The 19,582-nt window shown below is 35.6% G+C and overlaps 1 protein-coding gene across 2 annotated transcripts in view; it reads left to right on the forward strand.

The window, feature by feature from the left end:
- Positions 1-19,582, forward strand: part of LOC114093369 (cell surface glycoprotein CD200 receptor 5-like) — a 65,773-nt gene that overhangs the window by 19,069 nt on the left and 27,122 nt on the right. For both annotated transcript variants that reach the window (XM_027936150.2, XM_027936151.2), the window contains exons 2-3: positions 9,135-9,180; positions 18,406-18,639. In XM_027936150.2, the coding sequence (XP_027791951.2) occupies positions 18,576-18,639 (64 nt within the window). In that variant the 5' untranslated portion in view covers positions 9,135-9,180; positions 18,406-18,575. The remainder of the gene's footprint in view (positions 1-9,134; positions 9,181-18,405; positions 18,640-19,582) is intronic.

The raw sequence follows: 19,582 nt of genomic DNA on the forward strand, positions 1-19,582 counted from the left end.
AAAATGTGAATGTGTAACCGATGTGATTCTGCAATTTGTATTTGGGGTAAAAATGGGAGTTCATAACCCACTTGAGTCAAATGTATGAAAGATGATATGTCATGAGCTTTGTAATGTTTTGAACAACCAATAAAAAAAAAGAATTTATATTTTAAAAATTAGTCTAAAAAATTCACTAAACAAACAAAAAGAACTATGGCAGGTAGCAACAACAAATCCAAGGAAGAAGGAAGAATCTGATTTCCAGAGGTATTGCATTATAATATTCAAAATGTTTAGTTTCCAAGAATTAAAAAAAAATTCTCAGGAATGCAAAGATACAAGGAATTTTGACCCATACACAGGGGGAAAATAAAGAAAGAAAATAGAAAGTGTCTCTAAAGAAACATGGATATTTTACCTACTAGTCAGAGGGTTCAAATCAAGTATTTTCAGTATGCCCAAAGAATTAAAGAAGACTTTGTAAAAAGAAATAAAAGAAAATCAGAAGAGTCCAATTTCACCGAATAAAAAAATACCAGCAAAGATAGAAATGTAATAAAGGAAAAAAGTAGAAACTTTGGAACCATAAGTATAATCACTGACATGAAAAAATTCATGAAAGACGTTAAATAGCAGATTTGAGAAGGCAGAGGAAAGAGAGAACTTGAAACTGAGAAATTGATAATCCCAATTGAGATTATGTAGTCTGAGAAGCAAGAAAAAATAAATAAAAGGAAGAAAAATGAACAGAATCTAAGAGCCTTGTAAAACATTATCAACTGTACAATGTGTACAAGATGAGCCCTAGAAGGAAAGGAGAGGGGAGAGAGGGAGAGAGGTAAAGGGGGGGGGGAGAGAAAATGAGAGAGAGAAGGAGAGAGAGAAAGAGAGAGAGGAGAGAGACCAAAAGAATATTTGAAGGAATAATGGCTGAAAAATTCCAAAATCTGATGAAAGACATGTGTTGACATATTTAATGAACTCAATGAATGCCAAGTAGGATGAATTCAAAGAAATCCACACTGATCCACATTATAAGCAAACTGTCAAAAGACAAAAACAAAGTGAGAATCTTGAAAACAGTAAAGAGAAGTGATTTATCTGCACAAAAGAACTTTAACAAGATAAATGGTCAGTGACTAAACAGAAGCCATGAAAACCAGAATGTGGATGAATGACATACTTAGAGTGTTGAAAGAAAAATAATTTTAAGGCAACAATTCCATGTCTGGCAAAACTATCTCTCAACATTAATGGAGAAATTAAGATAGTTCTAGAAAAAAAAAGGAGTTCATTCCCCATAAACAATAACTTATAGTCATAAGAGGAAATAAGAAACATTGGTAAAGATATCTACATGTGTGAATACGTCAGTATTATTTTATTTTTAGTTTCTAATTTTTTTCCTACATAATTTAAAAGGCAAATTCAAAAAGTTTATCTATGTTAAATGGGCCCATATGTTTAAAAGATCGAATTTGTGACAATAGAAATATTAAGGGAAAAAGATGAAGTTGAATAGGACCTAAAGTTTCACCTTATTTTCTTTTTGTTCTGTTGAAGCTAAGTTATATTGATTTAAACTAGATGGTTATAAATGTAAGTTTTAATTATAATATCGAGTACAACCACATAAATAAAAAACAAGAAAAAGGAAATGAAAAAGAAAACAAAATATTTCTCTAAAAAAGAATCAGAAAAGAAAGTATTATTGAGGAACTGAGAAACACAAACAATGTATAGGATACAGTGAAAACAAATGGAAAAATGGTAGAATTAGTACTTCCTTATCTGATTATGATAACTGCAGATTAAATTTTACATTTAAAAGTCAGAGATTAGAGAATGGTGGGAAAACAAACATGATCCAATTATGTGCTATCTAAAAGAGATTAATTTTATATCCAAAGACACAAATAAGATGAAAATGAAAAGATGGAAAATATATTTCTGTAAGTAGTAACCAAAAGAAAGCTAAGATGGATATACCTATTATCCAACAGATTTTAAGGCAAAAGTGTTACAAAAAGACAAAAATGCCACTTACTATTGATAAAATGTTGATATGTTAGATACAACAGGTGATACACACTTATAAACATACACACCTAACAAAAAAGCTCCAGAATGCATGAAGTAGAAACTGACAGCAGATAGCAGAAATAGTTTATAATAATTGTTGAAGGTTTCAGTTCCCTCCCTTCAATAATAGATAAAACAACTAGATAGATGGTCAGTATGGAAACAGAAGGCTGAAAGCACTATACACTACAATACAGCTAGACTCAACAGACAGATACACAACACTCCACCCCAAAACAACAGAATACAAATTTTTCTCAAGGGCACATGAAACAGTCCCCAGAATAGGCCATATGTTAGGCCACAAACCAGTCTGAATAAATTTAAGAATGTAATAAAATAAAAAGCATCTTCCCTGGAAACAATGTAATGAAAAGGAAATCAGTCTCAGAAAGGAAACTGGGAAGTTCACGAATATGTGGAAATTAAACAACTAATGGGACAAAGAAAAAATCATGAGGAAATTAGGAAATACATTCAGATGAATAAAATTGATCTCAATTTTAAAATTTTAAAATTGATCTCAATTTTCAATGTAGTGTTTCTATTTCTCAGTGAAAAATTTATGACTGTAAATGCCTATATTAAATAAGAACAGCTCAAATAAATAACCCTAAATATACAACTTAAATAACTAGAAAAGAAAAACAAATTAAATCTAAAGCTAACAGAAAAAGAAAATGATAAAGACTAGAGTGGAGATAAAGATAAATCAATAATAGGAAAATAATAGTCAAGAGAACCAAAAGTTTGCTTTTAAAAGATAAATAAATTTGGCTAGTTGGCTAAAATAGAAAGAAAGAAGGAGGTTCAAATTTTCTGAAATTAGAAATGAAAGCAGGGGCATTACTACTGATTTATGGAAAGAAGAATTATGAGAGAACACTGTGAATAAGAGTATACTGATAAATTAGATAACCTATGTGAAATTAACAACTTCTTAGAAACACACAAAGTACCAAAATTGAATCAAAAAGAATTAGAAAAATCTGCAGAAGGCCAAGGTAGGAGATAACAAGTTCAAGGCCAGCCTGAATAACAGAGTCCTTGACTCAAAAACAAAACAAAACAAAACAAAAGAGCCAGGAATGTTCTCAGAGCATCTCTGGGTTCAACCCCCAGTACTTAAAATTAAAAAGAAAAAAAAAAAGGAAATATGAATAGGCCTGTAACAAGGAAAGAGATTGAGTCAATAATCAAAAACTTCCTCACAGAAAAAAGGAACACGTTTATACTCTTGGTTGGACTGTAAATTAATATAACCAGTATGCAAATCAGTATGGAGATTCCTCACAAGACTAGAAATGGAGCACTAAATGAGTCAGTTATACAGCTCCTCGGTGTTTATCCTCAAGAATTAAAGTCAGCATGTTATAGTGATATATGTATACCCATGTTTATAGCATGTTTATAGTACAATTCACAATTGCCAAACTATGGAACAAGACTAAGGTGTCCATCACTGAATGAATGGTTAAAGGAATTTTGGCATATTCACATGATGGGCCATTAGGAAAAATGAAGTTATGTTGTTTTCAGCAAAATGGATGGAACTTGAGAGCATTATGTTAAGTAAAATAAGCCAGACTCAGAAAGTCAAGGGTCATATATTTTCTCTCATATGAGGACAGAGAAAAAGAAAGGTGTCAGAGGAATCACATGAAAGTTTAAGGGAAATCCGGTAAAGTGATGAGTGGGGTGGGTGGGGGGAGGTAGAGAAATAATCCTGGGGAATGCTATTGACCAAATTTTATTGTTAAAATGTGTTCATGTATGACTATGTAACAGTGAATCTCACTATTATGTATAATTATAATACACCAATAAAAAATATGGAGGGAAAGAACCTCTCTACAAATAAGGGCTCAGGACTAGATGACTTCATTGGTGAATACTACTAAACATTTAAACAGTTAACAAATTAAATTCTTCCAATAAATATAAGTGAAAGGAACACTTCCTAATTAATTCTATGAGAGCAACATTAACTTGATAACAAAGTCAGACAAAGACATCACAAGAAAATATAGAACAATATCTCTTACGTATATTGATAGAAAAATCCTCAACAAAATACTGACAAACATAATGCATTAGCATCGTAAAAGCATTATACAGCATGTTAAGTGGAATTGAACCACAGAATGTAATGGTTCAACATATTAAAATCAATCAATGTAATAAGCCACATTAATGTAATAAAGAAAAAACCCTACACATGATAATCTCAATGATACCAAAAAAAAAAAAAAAGACACTACACAGAATCCAACACCCTTTCATGACAAGAACACTCAGTAAACTCAGAATAGGGAGGAACATCCAAACACGATAGAGGACATTTATTAAAAACCCACAGCTAACAGAATGCTCAGTGATGAAGTTCAGAAGCTTTGCCCCCAAGAACAGAAACAAGGCAAGAGGGCCCACTTTGTCCACTTTATTTGACATTCTACTGGAAGTTCTATTCAGAGTAATTTGGGAAGTAGAAGAAATAAACATTGTCACAAGTGGTGAGAAAGAAGTAAAATTTCCTTACTCACATATGACATATGTCTTAAACATACCACAAAGAAACCCCAAACCCACGAGGACTAATGAAGAAATTCAGCAAGGTTTGGGGATACTAGAACAACATGCCAAAATGAGATGCATTTCTGCTGTATGCAGTGTAAATGCCTGTAATCACAGTGACTCAGGAGGCTGAGGCAAGAGGATCACAAGTTTGAGGCTTGCCTTAGCACCTTCACGAAGCCCTGTGCAATTTTGTCAGATCCTGTCTCAAAATAAAAAATAAAAAGGGCTGGGAATGTAGCTCAGTGGTAAGGCACTCCTGGGTTCAATTTCCCAGTACCAACCAACCAACCAACAAAAAAGAGATGCATTTCTATACATTAGCAATGAACAATCTGAAAAGAATATTAAACAATATTAAACAATTCAGAAGAATCTGAAAAGAATATTAAACAATTCGATTGACAAAAGCATCAAAAACATTGACATAGGAATTAATTTAATCAAGGGGTTACAAGACTTGTACAGTGAAAATTATAAAATATTGTCAAAAGAACTTCAGAAGATTTAAGTAAATGGAAATACATCCTATGTTCATGGATTGGAGACAATGTTGTTAAAAAGACAATACTTCTCAATAAGATCTACATATTCAATGCAATTCCTATCAAAATCCCAATGACTTTTTTCAGAAGTGAAAACCCTCATGTTCACATGGAATCTTAATTTAAACCAAAACAGTTAAAAATAATAATGAAAAAGAATAAAGTTGGAGGACTCACATTCCTAATTTCAAAACTGCCTACAAAGCTACAGAAATCAAAATAGTTTAGTACTAAAAAGATAGACACATAGGTCAATGGAATAGAATTGAGAGTCTAGAAATAAACCCACACTTTATGACTCACTGATTTTCTACAAATGAGCTAAGACCATTCATGGAGGAAGAATAGTCTATTCAATAAATGGTGCTGGAATAAATGGACCACCACATGTGAAGGAATGAAATTCATACCATATACAAAAAATAACCCCAAAGAGACCAAAGCCCAAATAAACCAAAGCTATGGTTTGGTTTCTTTGGGCTTTGGTCTCTTTGGAGTTAATTTTTTTTATATGGTATGAATTATATGGTATTATTCACTACCTTGTATTTACAATAACTTAGTTGTTATGATACCATACGGGCCCAAGAATCTAAAGAAAATATTAAAAAATGAACTTCATCAAAATTATGACTTTTGTAGTACTGGCGGGTAAATATAGGTACTTGCATATGCTAGGAAAGTGCGCTACCTCTGAGGTACATCCCCAGTTCTTTTTAAAATTTTAAATTTTGAGATAAGGTCTCACTAAGTTGCCCAAACTGACCTCAGACTTGTGATTTTCCTGCCTCAGCATTCTGAGTAGCTGGGATTACAAGTGTATTCCACATATGTGACTTCAAAATTACAACTTTTGTGCATCAAAATATATTATCAGGAAAGTGAAAGATAACCTACATAACTTGAAAAAGTATTTGCAAATTATATGTAAGGTTGTAGTATCCAGAAATTTTATAAATAACTTGTACTATTCAGAATAAACAATTTAATTTAAAAATAGCTGAAAGACTTGAACAGACATTTCTCCAAAGGAAATACACTAATAGTCAATGCATGCAATAAGACGGCCACTGTCACTAGTCATCAAAGAAATGCAAATCAAAACCACATGGAGATGCTACTTCATTCTCACTAGGATTGTTATAATGATAATTTTTTAAGTGGAAAATAACAAATGTTGACAGTAATGTGGAGAAGTTTGAAAGCTCATATATTGGTGGTGGGAAATAAAAAAAATTGCAGCCATTATGAACAAAAATTTGGCAAGTTTTTAATAAGTTAAACAGAATTACAATATGGCCTTGAAATTCCACTCTATGGCCCAAAGAATCGAAAAGAGGTATTAAAAAACCTCTACAGTAATGTTCATAGTAGCACTTTCAGGAATCACCAAAATTGGAAACAACTCTCAAATCCATCAGCTAACAAATGTGTAAGCCAAATGTGGTATATCCAGACAACTGGATATTATTCAGTCATGACAAAGAATGTGTTTGTATACACATGACATGGAAGAACCTTTAAAACATTTTTATGAAAACAAGCCAGGTACAAAAGGCCACATATTATATGATCACGTTTATATAAAATACCCATAAGAGTCATATTCATAGACATATGAAGCAGATGAGTGTTTCCAGGGTTTGGGGCAGGGGGAATGGGGAGTGACGGCTAGAGGGATTCCCCTCCAGGTGATAAAAATCTCCTGAAACTTAGTACTGGTGGCCCAAGATACATTTTTTTATTGTTAATTATAATTTCTACCACATATTAATCAGTGTTCTCTAGAGGAACAGAACCCATACTGTGTGTATGTATAAACAAACAAACAAACAAATAATTTTGTTCAGGCTAGCCTTGAACGTGCAATCTTACCTCAGCTCCCAAGTAGCTGGAATTACAGGCAGGTGCCGCTGTACCTGGCTGTAAGTGCAAATCATCTAAAATTATATGGTAAAAATAATTCAGATTGATTTTTTGGCAATATTCTCAAGGTCTGAGAAAGGGTTCAACATATTTGGTTCTGGGAAAAAAACCTTTTAGGAGAATATTTTGGTGCATCAAGATGGTGATAAAAACAAATTTGTTTTAGAGCAGGGGTTTCCCATTCATTAGCCATGACCCATAAAGCCTGCTGAACACTTAAAAATGGGCTTAATGTGAACTGAAATGTGAACTGTGGAGCATTGGGATGGGAGACGTGCAATTGTCCCTTTAGAACATGAATGAAAACGTCTCTACTGGTTTGGGAGTGTGTTGGTTTGCTAGGGCTACTGTAACAAATGACTTCAACCACAGAAACATATTGTTTTATTGTTCTGGAGCCTAGGAGTCTGAGATCAAGGTGTAGGGGGAGGGGGTGTTGGTTTCTTTTGAAATTTATATAATATATATTTATATATTGTTCAAAAACATATTTTATATACATAAATATATAAATTAGTATATGTGTTATTAAAATAAAAATAAATGATGTATTGACTCAGTTTTGAGGCCCTTGTTGGGGCAACAAGTTTCCCTCTTGAGAACTGGTTGAAGCCAAACCTAAACCACTTCCCTTATCTGGGCTCTCATGCTCCTGGCTGCTATGCACCTGTTCTAATTGCCCTATGACCCTATACCAGACAACTAGGAATGGCCCTTATGCTTTGGAATCCACAAAATTATTCAAATTGCTGCACAAGGAGTCCAGGAAAGCTTGCCAGCATCACCTGGTTTGCAATAATACGCTGCCCCCATAATTCTAGCTGTGCCTGGTATGACCCTTCTGTGACCCTTTTGTGATCGTGTGGCAATCCTCTCCTTTTGAAGTTGTCAGTAACAAGGGTTATTTTTACCAGAGCACCGTGTGGTGTCCCACAATCAATAAACTCTGAACTTTATGAAACAATTGGTGAGCAGAACAGCATGCTGATAAACTTGGTTCTGGCATAGCTTCTCAGAGGTCAGCTGTTGGCTTACTAATTGGTTTCAAAACCACCAGAAGAGCAGCTTGGGAAGGAGCTATTGCCTGTGGTGAGTTTCTGCTTTAGATTTGCCTGCCGTCTGCTTCTATGTCTATTACTGGTTTCCACATCTCTCCTTTCCCACACTTCCTTTGTGTTGAAATATTAAAAATGAGCAGTTTGGGGCTGGGGTTGTAGCTCAGCGATAGAGCGCTTGCTTAGCATGTGTGAAGCACTGGGTTCAATTCTCGGCACCACATAAAAATAAATAAAGGTCTACCAACAACTAATATAATATTAAACGAATTATGAGCACTTTTAATTGGCTAAACTTGGTGGGCTAGAGACTAGGCCAGATGGGGCTCTCTGGTAAGGCTATAGGAAGGACGGATCTCTTGAGTCACACTTTCCTGGACCAGGTGTTTCAGCATGTTTCCTGTCAGCCTGTGGTTGGCAGAGGCCTATTCAGGAGGCCCTCACATTTTTGGCATTGGTATTTATTATTATTTGGGGCAGCACCCTGGTTTGTTCCTGTGTTTGTACAGCCCATATGGAGGAAAGCGGATTGGGCTCCCCCACAGAAGAGCAATGGTACCTGGGATACCAACCTATCTCAGGTGGGATAGCAACCTATCTATCTTCTTTATAGTGACCACCTGGCTGCATTCACTGTGAACTTCATGCTCCCCAGACCCTCAAGGGTATTGTTGGTCATACCCTTGAAGACCAGCTCCCGGTTTGATTCTAAAGGAGTCCTCTGGAACAGGGGAACAAATAGTTCATCCTTATACTGCCAACCCCACCGCAGTGCTTGCCAAAGATACCCATTGATTAACCAATGTATAATCAATCCCCTGTTGGTGTGTTTGAGCCTTAACAAGTGCTGCCGCATGTCAACATGCAAGGGGACTGACACATGGGATTGTCTAAGTTAGGCTGCTAGAACAAAAATATCATAGATGGGGTGGCTTAAATAACAAATGTTTATTTCTCACATTTCTTATAGGAGGCTGCAAAGTTGAAGATCAAGACACTGGAAGATCTGTTATCTGGTGAGAGCTTGCTTCCTGGCTTACAGAAAGAATTCTTATATCCTCACACAGGAGGATACTAATATATAACTTTTAGGAAAACACAAGCATTTAGTTCATAGCAGGAGCTTAATATGCTGTCTAAGGAGAGACATGTTTCCAGAGTCTTTATTTTTACTAAACTCACATTATAAAGCCTCACGGAACACTGCTTATCCCCTTAAAAGTTCCAAATATAACTAATTGTAGCACACATTTCACCTTTCAAATACACAATGCTGAACTCTTGGAAAAGGCATTCAGTAGAATTGTCATGTCCCTAATGAGACCCAAACAGCCTATTTAGTGAGACACATTTATATCTTCACCTCCTTTTTTAAGTCCAATCTGGCAAATAAGCCTTTATTTTGCTTCAGATCTTGATCTCTCATAATTCAAGGCCCTTTGGCCAATTCACACCACACATCATTTTTTTAAAACTTTACCAGAATTCTTACATGTCCTTAAAGAGAGATTTATTCCACTTTCTAATATTAAGGACCGATTATATATGAAGACTTTTAATACTGTCTGATACAAGACCCATTTAGGTCTGAATTTCTACCACTCAAAACACCCTCCCTCTATATTCAGATCATAGGGAGAGGGTAATTTATCTGGACTTTCCTTCTGCTACCCTCCAGGAAGTTCAAATTAGTTCTCGAGGGTCATTACTACAGTTTGTATTACCAAGATGGAATATAGTCAATATAGTCTCCACACAGTCATTAAAAATCATATTTACAGATAATAGTAAAACCAATACCATATTAATCATAAACCCCAAACCATATAAAGCCTCCTTGATAACAAGGCCTGCTGAAAAAAAAATCAGTATCAAACAATAAAAACCTTTCAAGTGGGCTGCACATCTTTTTGTTGCTGGATGCTCTTGTTGCTATTTGTTTGTAGATCTGTGATCCAAAAACATAAACTATCCAGATAAGTCCTGTTTCAACCAAACATGATCAGTGCTTAGGCCTGCATGCTATCGAGTGGGGTTAATGCAAACCTTGCAGCCCAGGGGTCTCATTGGCTTGTCTATCATCAACCAAATTGACAACAGAGGCAAAGAGCCTGAGGTAATTGGCTGAACCAGAGAGCCTGCTCTAGTCTTAAGTTCCAGTCTTAGCCCATATCTTAGTCTAATCTTAGACATTTTAATTAGCAAACAACCTGGCACTCTATTTAGCTCAAATACAACTATATGATTTAAAATCTATTTGTAAGGGGCTACAGCTCAGTGATAGAGTGCAGGACTAGCATGTGTTAGGCCCTGGGTTCAATCCCCAGCATTCCCTGCCACCAATAGGATTAAAAATAAAAAATAATTGGCAGAAAAACATATATTATCATTCCAAACCTTAGACTGTTAGGAATTTTAGATTTGGCCATCCTTAACTGAAGTTTTAATTATGCTAGTGCATTCTGTGCTTTGGTGCTTTATAGCAGTATCATGGATGCTTACATCACCTTTGTTTTCTGTGCACCCACAAGCCCCTTAACTTTGAAAGACATTTGCAAGTCAACCTTCCAGGTCCAACATTGCATTTAAATTTTGTAAACTGCTCAACTTTGTATAATAGCATACATTCACAAAATAAAGACCTATATCAACCAGAATGGGTATCCACTTGAAAATAAGGGCCCTGTTCAATGTTGTAGAAGACATCGCTCCATCCCTGAGGGGCTTGGAACATATCATTCCAAGTCCTTTTGGATTTTAAAATTTTTGCTGAAAAATCAGAAGTATTTCTGATTGACTTGCCTTTATATGTGACCTGATATTTTTCTCTTGAGATTTTAAAATTCTATCCTTGTTCTGTATGTTAAGCATTTTAATTATAATATGTTATGAAAAGGTCTTTTTTGATCTTGTGTAGTTGGGGTTCTAAATTGCCTTTTTTAAAAATACTGTTTATTATTGTCAATGGATCTTTATTTTCATTTATTTATATATAGTGCTGAGAATCAAACCCAATGCCTTACACATGCTAGGCAAGCACTCTACCACAGAGCCACAACCCCACCCCCAAACCAATAAAATATTGTTGAAGTTTCAACATGGTTCACTTATGTGTGGAGCAAGGTGTACTCTGTTTGCTGATTTTAGCTCAGCAGCAAAGATTCTACCCTGTGAACTTGTGGTGTCCCAGTAATTTTCTGGCACCTCCCAGAAAAGGGCAAAACAAACAATAGCAATAACAGAAGCAAATTACAGCATTACAATAAATACCTGGTGCCTATTATGACTTACACAACACTAATTACCACAGAAACAGGAATAGAAGGGTCCCCAACTGCCAAAAGCAAAACCAATAATTAGCCACAAAGTAGATCTGGCACTAAAGTAAACTTCAGGTGTCAACTACTCCATACACAGTGTTAGTAAATTCAGCAACATGAATGGAGGGGGCTGGAATTATATGAACCAGAAATTCTAAAAGATGATAATAATAGTTCATTAAGAGAAAATAAAATGTGATAGAAAGGTAAAGGAAAGTTGAACATGTTCAAAATTTTAACAGAAAAAGAAGAGATATAGCAAGTGATGGCTATAAAATGGAAGAGAAAAAATAAATAAAAGAAAAAGTAAAGGGATAGAAAATGAGAGAAGAGAATTTGGCTATTAGAGGAAGAAGAGAGGAAACACTAAAAATAAGCACTAAAAATAAACAAAAATAAAAACAAAATAAACAAAACCCAATCCCTCAAAAGACAAGACACAGAAAAATAGCAGTCATTCAAAAATGCTAAAAGTGAGAGAAAAAGAAAAAAATATGTAAATGTACATATATCCACATGTACATCCATATATTCAGCTCAGCATGAATACACACATCACCACTACCACCACTCCATGGAAAACAGACTCAATGAAAATGAAGATATTTTCTTCACTGAGTTGGTCAAAACTGTCAAGGAGAATCTGGATGATCATTGCCTATTCCTGACTATCCTTTCCATTTCTTCCTGGGTGGTGTATCCCTTAGAGCAAGGGCTGAGTTTTTTCAAATCTTTTCTCTTTTTGTGTGGTTCATTGAACTGCCAGCTGGCATGGCCTCAACGGAGGCTTCCCTTCTCTCCAGTCTAAGGCAGGACAGAATGAGAAGTACGGTTGATAGGGATTTTGTCTGGACAAACTGGATCGAGACACTCTGAGGGTGGGGCTGCTTCAGAGTTCTAAGTAGGCAGTTCTGGTGGCTTGGGTTTTCTGATCAGGCTTTTGGAACTTTGTTGGGTGGTACCTGCTCTAGAAAGATTAGATCGATGCACCTGTAGGGCCAGCCAGATGCCAATCTCTGCTGGATGGATCTCAGGAACCCACCAAGAATTCTACTTCAATTTCACATTCTGCTGCCCACAAAAATGGCCTTCCCAAATTCCATCCCTGAGGATATTTATGCCTGCCTGTTCAGTTTCCTGACCCTCTTCAGCTGGTCATGTGAGCCATCAGATTCAGCCTACCCTCCTTATGGTTAGCACCCCTCCATATCTCTGACTTGAGTCCTCCTGGGTACAATATTCTGTTTGTGCCTGTTTCAATTATGTTCTTGTAGGTACACTCTGGTCTTTATGGTAGATAGATGCTTGCTAGGACAGTATGGCAATGTTTGCTCTGATCTTCTGAGCTCTCCAGCAGCAAGTTGCAATGTGGGCTCCTCATGATGGCTCCCTGTCTCATCTCTCTGTTTGCCAGTTGGGAAACCGAAATTTTCAAAGACAAGTTTGCTATGCAGTTGCTGGATCAGCTAAGTTCAAACTCTTTTCTATCCTACAGGTCTTTCCATTGTCTGTGTCCACTGTGCTTTTCTCTTTGTGCTATCCCTCCTCTCTGTAGTGAACTGGCACTGGTTCTGCAACTGGCCTGGCTCCAATGTACTCTTCCTTGTTCTTTGCACAATGCACCTGAATTTCTGAGTCTCTATGAGACTATCACTGTATGATATTGAATTTCAGTGAATTCCCACTTTGACCCAGAGAAGAAGTACACCTGATGCTTGAATCCCAAGCAGTGGAGCAACTGGAAACTCAGATTTCCTCTCGTACACCATCTAGCTCCATTTGAGAGGCCTTGACTAGAGGCTGTTAGTTTCCCTTCTTGAGCATCTGATTTAATTCCATGTCTCAACCACTTCTCTCATGCAGATTTCACATTCCAGGTCATTGGGCACCCACCCTTAATTGTTCCAGAACCAGCTGTCAGAAAACTAGGAATCACTCATAAACAGCTAACCCAGATCTCATGAGATTATTCAAATTTTTCAATGTACAAGAAGCCATGGAGACCAGTCCCCTCTCCCTAGCTGGCCATATATTGCTTGTCCTCTATAGCCCCAGCTTGTTGTGACCTTATCTTCAGGTATAACTCCTGGGTAGACCTTCATGGGAGCCTTCTCTGATTTGTAGCTATAAGTAACAAGTAGTTATGTCCTTCATTTATCCAAGTGTCTTTGTGTTAAGGCCTTTTGTCAAATTAGTCTTTAAATTCTATAAAAACAAGAAGGAAGAATCCATTCCTTGTCTCTCTTCTACTTTCAAGTGTTCTGCTGACAGTCTTTGGCACTTTTCTTAACTTATAGACAAAGCAATACCCTGGTCTCTGCCTTTATCCTACATGCTTCTTTTCCTGTGTGCATGGTTAGCCTAATTTTCTTCTCTTTATAAGGACATTGGTCATATTGGATTTGGTCCAGGCTTATTTCAGTACATTTCATCTTAACAAATTATATTTGCAATGATGCCATTTCCAAATAAGATCACATTCCAAAGTACTGGGGTTAGAACTTTAATATGAGAATGGGCAATTTGGCTCAGGACAAGAAGTATTTATTAAAACCACATATACAACTTTCCTATGACCCATCAATTTCTTAAATTGTGCTTCATTTTATTTTGTATTTGTTGTCTTTAGTTATACATGACAGTAGAGTGTATTTTGACTATTATACATACATGGAGTACAACCTATTCTAATTAGGATCTCATTCTTGTGGTTGTGGAGTTACACTGGTAGTGTATTTATGAGAAAAGGAAAGTTATGTCAGATTCATTTTACCATCATTCTTATTCCCATCCACCCTCCCTACCCTTCCTATGGTTAGCATCCACATATCAGAGAGAACATTTGGCCTTTGTTTTTTGGGGACTGGCTTATTTCACTCAGCATGATAGTCTCCAGATCCATCCATTTACTGACAAATGCCATAATTTTATTCTTCTTTATGATTGAGTAATATTCCATTGTGTACATATATAATGCATTTTATTTATCCATTCATCTGTTGAAGGGCACCTAGGTTGGTTGCATAGCTTAGCTATTGTGAATTGAACTACTATAAACATCGATGTGGCTGTGTCACTGTAGTATTCTGACTTTAAGTCCTTTGGGTATAAGCTGAGGATTGGGATAACTGGGTCAAATGGGGGATCCATTCCAAGTTTTCTAAGGAATACTTAAACTGTTTTCCAGAATGGTTGCACCAATTTGCAGTTCCACCAGCAATGTATGATTAAACTTTCCCCCCACATCCTCCTCAACATTTATTGTTACTTGTATTCTTAATCATTGCCTTTCTGATTGGAGTGAGATTGGGATCTCAGTGTAGTTTTAATTTTATAAACTTAATTGTTAGAGATGTTGAACATTTTTTCATATTTTTTGACCATTTTTATTTCTTCTTCTATGAAGTGACTTTTCAATTCCTTTGCCTATGATTATTATTTTTGGGGGTTAAGTTTTTTGAGTTATTTGTGTGTCCTGGATATTAATTTTTCTATATGAGGTGCAGGTGGCAAAGATTTTCTCCCATTCTGTAGTCTCTCTCTTCACATTCTTTTTTTCAAGGGGAGGTACTGGGAATTGAACTTAGGAGCACTTGATCACTGAGCCACATCCCCAGCCCTATTTTGTATTTTACTTAGAGACTGGGTCTCACTGAGTTGCTTAGCACCTGCTGGTGCTGAGGCTGGCTTTGAACTTGCAATCCTCATGCCTCAGCCTCCCGAGCTTCTGGGATTACAGGTGTGTACCACCTTGTTGGCTGTCTTCACATTCTTAATTGTTTCCTTTGCTGTGAAGAGCTATTTGGTTTGATACCACCCCCTTATTGATTCTTGATTTTTCTTCCTGTGCTTTAGGAATCTTATTGAGGAAGTCCATTCCTGAACCAACATGATGGAGAGATGGGCCTACTTTTTGTTCTAGAAGGTGCAGGGTCTCTGGTCTAATGCCTAGGTCCTTGACCCACTGTCAGTTGAGTTTTGTGCAGGGTCTTAAACAGGGGTTCAATTTCAATCTATTACGTAAGGATTTCCAGTTTTCCCAGCACCATTTGTTGAAGAGGCTCTCTTTTCTCCAATGTATGTTTATGGAGTCTTTGTCTAGTATGAGATAACTGTATTTATGTTGATATGACTCTGTGTCTTCTGTTCTGTTCCATTGGTCTTCATGTCTGTTTTGGTGCCAATACCATGTCATTTTTGTTACTGTAACTCTGTATTATAACTTAAGGTCTGATATTGTGTTGCCTCCTGCATACTTCTCTCACTATGAATTGTTTTGGCTATTCTGGATCTCTTTTTTTTCTCAAATGAAATTCATGACTGCTTTTTCTATTTCTACTAAGAATGTTATTGGAATTTTAATAGGAATTGCATTAAATCTGTATAGCACTTTTGTAGTAGGGCCATATTGACAATATTAATTCTGCCAATCCAAGAGTATGGGACAATTTTCCATTTTCTAAAGTATTCTTTAATTACTTTCTTTAGTGTTCTGTAGTTTTCATTGAGAGGTCTTTCTCCTCTTTTATTAGATTCACAATTTTTTTGAGGCTATTGTGAACAGAACAGCTGATTTCTCTTGCAGCTGATTTGTTATTGGTGTATAGGAATGCAATCGGTTTATCCATGTTAATTTTATATCCTGCTACTTTGCTGAATTCATTTATGAGTTCAATAAGCTTTCTGGTGGGCCTTTTTGGGTCTTCTAAGTATAGATTCATGTCATTGGCAAATGGGGACTGTCTGAGCTCTTGTTTTCTTGCTTGTATCGCTTTAATTTCTTTCTTTTGTCTAATTGCTCTAGCTAGGGTTTCAAGGACTATGTTGAATAGAAGCAGTGAAAGAGGGCATCACTGTCTTGTTCCAATTTTTAGAGGAAATGCTTTCAATTTTTCTCCATTTAGAATGATGTTGGTCTTGGGTTTAGTATATATAGCTTTTTCAAAGTTGAGTTATATATCCCTAGTTTTTCTAATGTTTTGAGCATGAAGGGGTTCTGTATTTTTTCAAATGCTTTTTCTGCATATATTGAGATAATCATGTGATTCTTGTCTTTTTGTGATGAATTATGTGTATTAATTTCTGTTTGTTAAACCAACCTTGAACCCTTGGAATGAACCCCACTTGATCATGGTACACTATTTTTTTAAAAAAAATTTTGGTACTTGGTATTGAACTTAGGGGCATTCAACCAGTAAGCCACATCCCCAGCCCTATTTTATATTTTTATTTAGAGACAGGGTCTCACTGAATTGCTCAGTGCCTCGCCATTGCTGAGGCTGGCTTTGAACTCACGCTCTCATGACTCAGGCTCCTGAGTCACTGGGATTACAGGTGTGCCCCACCATGCCCAGCATACTATCTTTTTAATTTGTTTTTGTATGCATTTGCCAGTATTTATTAAGAATATTTGTGTCTGTGTTCATCAGGGATATTGTCCTGAAGTTTTCTTTCCTTGATGTGTCTTTGTCTGGTTTTGGTATCAGAGTAACACTAGCTTCATAGAATGAGTTTGGAAGGGTTTCCTCCTTTTCTGGTTCATGAATAATTGGAGAAGTGTTAATGTAAGTTCTCCTTTGAAGATCTGGTGGAACTCAGCTGAGACTCCATCTGGTCTTAGGCTTTTCTTTGTTGGTAGGCTTTTGATGGTGTCTTCAGTTTCATTGCTTGAAATTCATTTGTTTAAATTTTCTATATCCTCCTGATTCAATTTGGGTCATAAGTCTCTAGAAATTTGTTGATGTCTTCATGATTTCATATTTTATTGGAGTATAGACTTTCAAAGTAGTTTCTGATTACCATCTGTATTTCAATAATATCCATGGTGATAGTTCCTTTTTCATCACAAATTTTAGGATTTGCATTTTCTCTCTTTTTTCTTATTTAGCTTGGCATGAACCACCAATTTTACTCATAGGTATATATTCAAGAAAATGAGTGTGTACATAGACCAAACAACATGTGCAAAGCATGAATGTTCATAGAAACTATATTTATGTTAGTCTTAAACTGGGATCATCCAAATCCACAAAGAAATTGATGAATAAATTATAGTACATTCATTAAAAAAACCCTACCACATAGCATTTAAACTTGAACTATGTAAAGAATTTTAAATATGTGATTCTATAAAACAAGCAAAATGAATTAATGATGTGGGGATGGGTATGTAGCTTAGTGGTAGAACACTTGCCTAGCTTCTTTGAGGCTCTGGATTCAATTTCTAGCACCATAAAAAAAAAAGAATCAATGATGATATAAATCAGAGTGGTACTGACCTCCGAGGAAAGAATATTGAATAGAATAAGTTATACTGCATGTATGTATAATATATAAAAATACATTCTACTGTCATGTATATCTAAAAAGAACAAATAAAGAATTAAAAAACAGAATAGTGAGAAAGCATAAAGGAAATTTTGAGTAATGAAAATGAGAGCCACCTTGGTTTTGAAAATGTTTATGTGAGTGTATGTATATATGTACAAGTTCACCAAGGTGTAACCTCTCTGTGCATTTTATCATATATAATTTATACTTTTAATAATGTTACTTTTAAAATAAAATTTGACCAATTATACTATGTGCATATACAAATATAAAGAATCTCAATCTTTGTATAATTATAATGCATCACTAAAAATAAAATAAATTGGTATGTCATTTATTTTTAATAAATAAATTAATAATTTTTTAAAACTAGTGTCTTATGGATGTACATGATGTTGAGATTCAATGTGGTATATTCATATACAAATGTAGGAAAGTCAGGCTAGATTCATTTCACTGACTTTCCCTATCCCATAAATTGCTATGTAATTAATTTTGTTACTTTAGTGCTATGGGAGAATCAATGATTCTTGGCTTTTTTCCTTTATCACTCACCAAAACTAATTGTATTTCCTTCCCATGACTAATCAGCGAAAATCATACAGAAAGAAAATGAAGATAATGATAAACAAAATGATAAGGAGAAATGACACGTAATCCTGTTGAACTGAGAGTAAACAGAAGTGACCAGAAGGGAGAGATTCAATGAGCCCAGAGATTGATTCACAGTGGATTTGTGTTTAAGTAGAATACCATTCCAAATGCATACTTTGAAGAGTACTTTGGCTTTGAGGTTACTGACCTCCATCTTTATCATGGTACCTGGTAAGTGTGACATTCTGACATTTTTAGAAGAAAATAAAACCATCTTTAAATAGGGACAAGGATTCTCTTGATTCAATTGTAAGATGCTTTTTGAATTGTCCTGTAGTGATAAATTTGTGCACTATCTGGCACACAGCTTCTGATGTCTCTTATTCCAGTGATGCACTAACTGTGGTCACCATGCAGTACAATAGACCATTAAAACTTATTCCTCCAGTCTAATTAGAATTTTGTACCCTTGGACCAACACCTTACCTTTTGCTGCTCCTCCCACAAACCTCCAGTGTCTGGTAACCACGTTTTTACTCTTTGTTTCTATGAGATCTACCTTTTCAGATTCTATATAAAAGTGAGATCATGGGCTGGGGATGTGGCTCAAGCGGTAGTGCACTCACCTGGCATGTGGGGCGCTGGGTTCTATCTTCAGCACCACATAAAAAATAAAATAAAGATGAGATGTTGTGTCCACCGAAAACTAAAAAAATAAATATTAAAATTTTTTTTTCTCACTCTTTAAAAAAAGTGAGATAATATAGTATTCATTTTCCTGTATTTGACTTATATCACTTAGCATAATAATTTCACTTAGCACTTCCATCTCTGTTGTCATGAATTACAAAATTTTCCTTCTTTTTAAAAGGCTATTCTGGGGTGTGTGTGTGTGTGTGTGTGTGTGTAAAGTGGAAGATATATATGTATATATACTTGTTTTGTCCATTCACCCAGTGATGGACATTTAAGTATTGCATATCTTGGCTATTTTGAATAATGCTGAAATTAACAGAATAGTGCAGATATACATGACATATGTATTTCAGATCTTTTAGATATATGGCCGGAAGTAGATTGCTAGATGATGTGAAGTGAGGAGCGGTAGGATAAGAAAAGTACAGTAAAATGAATCTGACCTAACTTTCCTATGTACATGTATCAATATACCACT

The sequence above is a fragment of the Marmota flaviventris genome, chromosome 8, assembly GCF_047511675.1.
Source record: "Marmota flaviventris isolate mMarFla1 chromosome 8, mMarFla1.hap1, whole genome shotgun sequence".
NCBI lineage: Eukaryota > Metazoa > Chordata > Mammalia > Rodentia > Sciuridae > Marmota > Marmota flaviventris.